At 41.3% G+C, this 9,134-nt stretch overlaps 1 protein-coding gene across 1 annotated transcript in view; it reads right to left on the reverse strand.

Moving 5' to 3' along the window:
* The window catches only part of NPFF (neuropeptide FF-amide peptide precursor), a 13,880-nt gene extending 5,106 nt beyond the window's left edge, over positions 1-8,774 (reverse strand). Inside the window, exons 1-2 of the mRNA XM_018556219.1 lie at positions 8,646-8,774; positions 1,308-1,426 (exon numbers count right to left, since the gene is read on the reverse strand). Of these exons, the coding sequence (XP_018411721.1) occupies positions 1,308-1,426; positions 8,646-8,771 (245 nt within the window). The 5' untranslated portion in view covers positions 8,772-8,774. The remainder of the gene's footprint in view (positions 1-1,307; positions 1,427-8,645) is intronic.
* Between the last annotated feature and the right edge of the window lie 360 nt (positions 8,775-9,134).

Raw genomic sequence — 9,134 nt, forward strand, 5'->3', positions numbered from 1 at the left:
CAAAGAAAATGGATGCAGCTACCACATCTAAGGGTTGGTAAGCTGCAATATGTTACATTCTTACATTTAGGGTTTACATGTGTATTAAATTAGAGTCTCAGTGTAAGAAGTATATTTCTATGTTCTCACTACTGCTGGTCACATACAATTGCAGTTTGACAGACTTTGAATGGAAGAGTATGAATCAGTCAGTTATTACTTGGGAAGTCAGACAGATAAAGAAACATCATCCCTGATCCTCAGTAAAATCCATTAATAATGTAAATTAAACTAATCTTTCAATAGTCATTGGGGGCTGATTAATGAAGACTGGCGGAAAGCATGGCTGTTCTTCTAAAACAATTGATAGGTTTCATCTTCCAGTCTGTGTAATTGGATTGTATATGCTGTATGCAGTTTCTGCTGTTTGTGATTGTAAATGTACTTACCAGATCTTCCAGGGCCTATGACATGTATGCCTTCTAGTAACACACAATAACATTCACCTTTTACTACATGTTCCTACACACCGTAGTGTCATTTTGAATGGCACCCCAGCGTACTATACGTTATAGTGGTGGGGAATGCACCCACTTTGCACTGCACCACAATGCACACAGGTCCTGTTTAAAAAGGGTCATGTCCAAAATTCATGTTTTGGCTGTGCATTGAGTGACCAATCATATTCAATGGGCTGCCTTAACACAATGCACTTTAACACACCTCAGTGCCCCCCAGAAATGTGATGGGGGCTTTACACTTTGGGGGGCATGTGATTTTCCTTTACAATGAATCAGCTTTTACATTACAGTGTTTTACATTTATTTGGTCATAACAACTTGTGAATTAAAAAAAATGTGGCTGGTTTTTACATATTCGATTTTCTTGCCCTTTCCGTGGGAGCAGCATGTGGTTGTTTTGATGCTATTTTCTGACATTGTTCTATCTCTTGTAATAGCAGTAACAGTGTATAGAGATGACGGAGTTCTTCATGAACCCTTTTTTGGGTATGGGAAACACGTTCTGAGTCATGGGTACTTTGTAACCTATGATGCTCTGATCTCTAAAGGCTAAAGGATTTAACCTGCATGGGAAGTATAAAAATGACATTTGATTGAAGGTTATTGGCAATGGCCCTGTTTGGTTCCCCATGGCTTTCTGTCTTGCTGATAGTCTTAATAACAGAAAAACAGACTTGAGGCTGGCTTCCTGACATTGGCATCCAAGAAGATGTCCTCAGCTCACACAGCACGGGGGCTATTGCTATGAGTTGGCCATCCATGGTAAAGACACAGATACACTGGGACCCAAAGTCACATGGATGTTACCTTTGTGGTTGGAAGTGGAAGGAGCTGCGTGATGTCCTCCCATGCAGCAGAGTTCTTAAAAAGGAGTTCAGTACAGATTTTTCTTGTGATAAGGGCTGTGATGAGATACTTTCATCCAACTAAACGGAAATAAAAAACAGCAAACATATATATTATTCTCATGGAATATATTGCAGCTTGCCAGTCCTAAATTGCGGTGGCTGCATCAGTTGCCTTTTTAAGGCTATTTTCCAGCCACTAACACATTTCCTGTCCTGTGGAGACAATGCTCACTCCCTGTTCTGTATGTATGAAAAGAAAAAGCAGCGTTGTCAGCCTAGGAGAGGACTACAGAATACTAGACATGTGCACTGCCAAAAAATTTGTTTCGTTTTAAATTCGGATTTGTGTTATTTCGTCTTTCAGGATTCGGGTGTGAAAGTCAATTCAAATTCGGACGAAATTCGGTAGCGTTAGTACGAACGTTCGTTTCGTTTTCGTTTCTTATTCGTTTCTTATTCGTTTCGTTCGTTTGCAGCAAAAGTGACATTTGAGGGGGAAAAAATATTTTACTCCTCTAATGTCACTTTGCTCCAACGAACGAAACGAATAAGAAACGAATAAGAACAGAAAACGAAACGAACGTTCGTGCGAACGCTACCGAATTTCGGAAATGGAAATTCGGATTCGTTTGCATTCGTTATGTCTGTAATTCGGAATTCGGATACATCCGAATTTACGAAAATTCGTCCGAATTTCAATTCGGAACGAAACTAATCGCACATGTCTACAGAATACCCTCCCTCTCCATCAGCGAAGGTTTCTGACAAAAGCCACAGGAATGTTTTACTTGCACTCACTGAACATTTATAACAAATCTCCTTCTGTTTCAATATCTCTATTGATTTTTTAGAAGGGGACACAACTATAACAAAACAGTCATTTACTGGAACAGTACTTTACAGATGTGGCAATATGAGGTATTTAGCTGAAATACATTATGCTGTACAATCATCAGGATTACAACCAGTGATATAAACCCTTGGTTCTCAACTGGTGGGTCGTGACCTTGTTTTCAGTGGGTCACCGCGTGCCTTCCCCTTTTCCATGTGAGAGCCTCCCCCTAGCGTAGCAATATCAGTTCTTGTGCTGAGCAGCCAGAATATGCTGCCTGGCGCCAAGTGTCATCTTGAGGTGGGGTGTGGTGGGCTGGAGCTATGGCCACGAGGGAGCTCCATCCATACATGCATTGCTTTTAGCTCCCTCATGTGACCTGTGGAAGTGCCTCGACTGGAGTGATGTCACATCCTGGCTCCCGACATCTCTACAGGGAGCACAAGGGAGTTGAACAAGCAATGCATGTATAGATGAAGCTCCGTCACAGCACAGCAGCCCAGCACTGGACCCCAAGCTGAGGACCGCCCGCGCCGGAATGCACGGTACCGCAATGCCGTGTATTCCATTGCAGTGCGACTTGGGTTGCCACTTAATGTCTAAGGACAAATGCGGGTCCTGAGGTTACACAGGTTGAGAACCACTGATATAAACAATAGTTCATTGAAATGATACAATATAATAAAGTTATGTCCTGCAGTGTCTTGTCTTTTATGTGACAATACAAATGCTACAAAAAACAGACTTGGAGACAGTGGCTGTATCCATACATCATACGAGATCAATGTACGGGAAGACGTATTTGGGACACAAGGCTGAGCGGTTAGATGTGATGTGCTGGATGTCAGCATTTTTTGTTGGAAGGAGATCTGTGTGTAGTTGGTCTCTGGACTCAGGCAATTGGGACATGTGCTCCCATTGATCTATGGGAGGGATATTGTTGTACCGTTTGGGGACTTATCCTATCAACAGAAGATGGGAGATTGACATACCACAGTGTGAGATTCCGTTTAGTCCCCTTAAACCCTCTCTCCCGCTGGTCCCGCCAAGCCTATTCAGTGAATAGGGGAGTGGGGGGTGTTGATTTCCTCCCATCTCTGCGCTGAGTATTCTCTACTGACCATAAACACCCCACAAATATTATCATCTTATCCCCTGAAGAAGCTCTCCGCTAAACGCATTGGGGAAGAAAGCTTACTACTGGTCAAAACAATTGATGTTAAGTTATCTATACATGTGGTGTTATTGCTGAACACTGGATTATGCACTAATGTACAAAATTGGATATAACATACAGTGGATGTAGGAGGTGTGATTTGGAGGAATATGCAATTGTTTTATATGTTTTTTATTAGAGATTTTTAATCATGTGTATCTTAATAAAGCTTTATTATTTTAAGATGTTGTGAAGAATATATGTGCAATGAGGGCCCTCTGAAATCCCATACTACTTGTGTGGATATTTCTATATATAAAATAGAGGGGTGGGCACTATTGCTGCTTGTTTTTAAGGCTCCTGGTGAACAAAGAAAAATAGAAAGGGAAGTGGCCCAGAATGGAAAGGATGGGAGAATGGAAAGCACGGGAGAATGGAAAGGATGGAAGAATGGAAAGGACGGGAGAATGGAAAGCACGGGAGAATGGAAAGGATGGGACAATGGAAAGGACGGGAGAATGGAAAGGACGGGAGAATGGAAAGGACGGGAGAATGGAAAGGATGGGAGAATGGGAAGGATAGGAGAATGGAAAGGATGGGAGAATGGAAAGGATGGGAGAATGGGAAGGATGGGAGAAAGGGAAGGACAGGAGAATGGGAAGGATGGGAGAATGGGATGGATGTGATAATTAGATGGATGGGAGAATGGAAAGGACGGGAGAATGGGAAGGATTGGAGAATGGGAAGAATGGGAAGGATGGGAGAATCAGATGGATGGGTGAATGGAAAGGATGGGTGAATGGAAAGGATGGGAGAATGGAAAGGATGGGAGAATGGAAAGGATGGGTGAATGGAAAGGATGGGAGAATGGGATGGATGTGATAATGAGATGGATGGGAGAATGGAAAGGTGGGGAGAATGGAAAGGTGGGGAGAATGGTAAGGGTGGGTGAATGGGGAGAATGGGATGAATAGGAGAAGGAAAAAGAAGATAGGTTTCACTGTGCAAGGCTTTGAAATTAGTGTAGGAGAGTTGAAGTGTGCAACATCCCCCCACACCCCCCCCCCCCGAACCCCCCCCCCCCCCCCCCCTATTAGAGGTATCTGAGGCTATTTCCATTCATCTCTGGATGAAATAATAATATCTGGGGCTACAATACACATACAATTTTTTATGTTTGTCATGCAGCTACAAGAAAACACTTCCAATCGTATACTTACCAGATGACCAGATGAAAAGGAAGCTAATAAGAGAAGCTTCTTGTTAGCTTTTATATACACTTTATATGTTCGTCTTCATGTCATTGTTGATTTCTTGTTTCCTCCCACAATTCAAAAACATACTGATAGCTTACCCGGCTTATGCCCAGCCGGAGTATGACAGTGGAAAGGATTTTAGATTATTAACTCCTTCAGGAGGAGTGTTGAATCTTAATGGTTTAGAGCACTCACAGCAGAGAAAATGCTTATAGCCATGCTGCTGTTTGGGACAACAACTGAACTCATTCAGATATAGAACTCTAGATTTACTAATATAGTATAAAAACTGCAATCATTGTCCAACACAAAAACAAGTTATGCCCAATCCCATCCCAATGTTATTTATTACTCACAATTTTTAAAAACCATGTACCCAGGTTCAACAAACCCCCCCCCCCCCCAATAAAACAACCACCACATAGGGATGTAGAAAGTATGGCCTCTTATATCATGGGGTCCCTATGTGGTGGTTGTTTTATTGGGGAGGTTGTTGTAACTGGATACATGTTTTTAAAAATTGTGAAATGGTAATAAACAAAATTTGGGATGGGATTGGGTATAACTTGTTTTTAGCTTTGAGTATTATTGCAGTTTTTACACTATATTAGTAAATCTAGCATTCTAGAGTTCTGTTGTAGTCCCAAACAGCAACAGAGCTATAAGCATTTTGTTTTGTTGTGATTACTGTATGTTGTAGACGCCAGAACTGGAGTGTTGGAAGGTCCTTTTTTCTGGTTTTCGCAAGAATGGTCTAGAGCAGTGGTTCTCAACCTGTGTAACCTCAGGACCCACATTTGTCCTTGGTCATTAAGTCGTGACCCAAGTCGCACTGCAATGGAACGCACGGCATTAGTGTACCGCGAGTTTCCGGTGCGAGCGTAGGAACTGTGGGTGGGAGGTGCATTTGGGGTGCCATCCAAATGAATGCATGATAAGTGCAATTGCGTAGTACAGTTTAGCGCACTGTACTAGTTTGAACAGTCCCTCAAAAACACTTATAGACCATTCATACACACGCCCAAAATTATTATTTTTTTTTTTTTTTAAGATCCACCCAGTCTCCCTTTGGAGTGGATCCTCAGCCTGGGGTCCTGTGTAGGCTGCAGTGCTAGGACACCATATGTGCATTGCGTCTACAGCTCCCTTGCACACCCTGTAGAGGTGCCAGTAGCCAGAATGTGACCTCACTCTAGTCCAGGCACCTCTACAGGACATGTGAGGGAGCTGTAAGCAATACATGTATGGGTAGAGCTCCCTCACAGCCATAGCCCCATCCTATCTCACCTCAAGCTGACAATCGGCGCTGAGCAGCATATTTTGAATGGCGGGAGAACTAACAGTGCTGCACAAGGGGGAGTCAGGGGAGCCTCTCACCTAGAAAAGTGGAAGGCATGCGGCGACCCACTCAACACGGGGTCACGACCCACCAGTTGAGAACCAAGGGTCTAGAGAATAATTTAGTATTTTTGCACATCAATCATACATTGGGATTATTTGAATTTTATTGGTATGGGGTTTTTTTTTTTTTCAATTAGAAATTTGAAGGTAACCAACTGGAACCGTCATATTTTCATTGAGGAATGAAGTTATCTTTTTTTGCATATTTCTTTTACTCATAGCTAAACTTCCTCTTTGGTTCCCAAGCCCCCAGCACTGTCCATCAGAGAAGCCTATTTGGGGTTGATTTACTAAAGGCATATAGGCTGTTCACATTAAAAGGGAATTTTCACTAAGTTTAGTGAATGAGGTGACAATTCACGTAGGGCAAATAATACTCAATTACATGGAAGGAAAACAAATAAAACAGTATTTTTTCTTGCACTTGATTGGATGATGGAAGCCTGAAGTGCTTTTCCTTATCAACTAAGCTAAGGGAAAATTCCCTTGTAAAGTGAACTGTATATTTGCCTTTCCTTTGCTTTCTTCGGCTCTGGATATTTGGTTGTGAAGTATGTTCTGTCTCGGATCGATCACATAACCAATATAGCTGCACATTCGGTTGGTTCAGCTATATTAAAATAGCTTGGATTAACTGTTAACATAATCATGAGACTCAAGTGATCGAAGTGTTTGAAAATTGCCCAATAAGTCATGTTTATTAGATCCTTGAGGACTTAGAAACATATTAGACACTTATTAGTAGGTATAATCAAAGGACAAACATTTGCCAGTAAAGTACTAAATGTTGCATGAGTTTATATACGTGTCCCCATGCACAGACTATGGACCGGCATCTGCAACATCATTTCATAATGCTCTTGTACTGTCACATGTAAAACCAATCACTAAAATCTCATGGAAGCTTTACAGATAAAAGTCATTTCAAAAGTCATTTTTATTATTTTAAACAGACACCAGTGCCGATACTTGGCATTTTCATGAGAACTACCAGGGTTGCAGTGGTTGCAGCTGGGACCTGGCTCTGGCACTCCACCACTGTCCTGAAATCATTAGTCTGTATTGTTTTAGAAAAACTGTCACATGGCAATAAACAAAAATGTATCAGTACTTGTAAGTACCTGGGTAAGTTTCAATACTCGTACTTGCAAAAATGGTATCGGTGCATTCCTTATATATATTTATAAAAACAAAATCGTACATTAAAACAGAGATGTACAAATCCCAGGAGCTCCGTGTGCTCCTTACAAATGACAGCTGCCTCCTAACTTTTGAATTTATCTCTAGTCTAGTCTTGGAGCTCGAAAAGTATCTGTACTTGTACTGAGTAATATTTATTTTTATTTTATCTATAGACACTGACAGAATTTTCATAATTCTGGCTCTGTACATCACCACAATTGATTTGAAATGAAATAACCATGATGCAATTGAAGTGCAGACTTTCATCTTGAATTCATGGGGTTGAACAAAAATATAATATGAAACGTTCAGGAATTGCAACCATTAACATACATAGTCCCTACTTTTAAAAGTGCAGTTTTCTTCAGTCAATACCTGGTGATCCTGCCATGAAGCTACTTATTCTGTCACTTCCTGTTATAGGGGGACAAACTCCTCTGTCCCTGGCTCCAAATTGTCCACTCATATCGTCACTCTATCTGGTGGGTTTCCAGTGGAAACTACAAATGGCCATTTCATCATACATTACACTTGACTTTACATTTAGTTTAATGTAAATACATTGTCAGTGTCAGAATACAAAGTATGTAGTAACAAATTTGTGATCTTATTTAAAGGAAATCTGCGGTTGGTCACTGACCCACAAATATGCAGCAAGTGACGTTAAGAATTGCGATTTGCATACAGGAATGTGTAGACCCCAGACCACATGAGCTGTTTAGTTAAACAGAAAATGCACATTGTGGGACTGCTGCAACTCAGTGAATCCTATAAAAAGTGGAAGGGTGGGGGCCCATCCTGATGCTGGCAGAGGTCCAGTGGCCTCTTAAACATCTACTACACACTCTATTTATTGTGGGTCAGTGACTCAGAAAATATACTCATCCATTGGCTTCAATAACAACAAAACAGCCGTCAGCAGGTTAGGCTTCATACTTTTCTTGTGACAGGTTTCCTTTGATAAGAACACACAGCACATAATGAATAATCGCCAATGTATACTGACCAATCAGAAATGCATTTTCATTATTCTTCTGACTTTATTCTGCTAAATGGTCATTTTGGATTTTCCACCTCTGTGTATTGCAACCACCACAACTTTATAATGTTAATATATTCTGCACAAATACAAGTATATTACATAATATGAGTATAATACATAATAAACATGTAAACACAACTACAGTGAGATAACATCGACAGGTTTTCCTTTCTTCTATATTATTGAATACGTTCATAGATATACGAACACTGGTTAGCCATAGGAAGAAAATAATTATTAACAGACTGCCCTGTGCAATCTGCTGACTCTCTTACCTGTAGGTATATTAAATATCATGGTAACCACTCTACAAATAAAGTGCATGAAATTGGAAATACACTTCAATATGCATATATTATACACGCATTCTACTCTTGTGTGTCTGGAATGGTACATGTGTGGTGTGTCCAGCTGGAAGCTTGTCTTACCTGTGACTCTAGGACACTAGGAGGCACTTCCATGAAGTTTTCAGTGGAGTCCTCGTCTGCCTGGTGTGCCTTAGCAGTTCTGGCACAGGAGAGAAAGGCGAGGAAGAGGAGTGTGACCATCTCCATGGCTGTCTATGTCAGATATGATTAGATGGGATCAGGTCTTCCCTATATATAGGGTACCCAGTCAGGGGGCAGAGCCAGCATCCCTGCAAAGGTGGAGGAGGTGATTCATCGTGTACAGGTACCACATGTTACCGTCACACAGCTGGGGAGATTTGACTCTAGGGATGGGAGACAATCCCTGAAGTGCCAATAAAGCTCCCTCCAACATTATTACTTGGATAAATCCAGCTGAATTGCGCTTAAAGCCATTTTTTTTGTGGACACTTAATTGAAAGCGGTTTGTCCTGCTAATGCTCAGTGTCCCAGTGGAGGGAGTCGGGAAAAAGATTTGCTAATTTATTTCACATATATTCCTGGGATGTC

Source organism: Nanorana parkeri, unplaced genomic scaffold, assembly GCF_000935625.1.
Source record: "Nanorana parkeri isolate BGI_ZX_2015 unplaced genomic scaffold, ASM93562v1 scaffold228, whole genome shotgun sequence".
Taxonomy (NCBI): Eukaryota; Metazoa; Chordata; class Amphibia; order Anura; family Dicroglossidae; genus Nanorana; species Nanorana parkeri.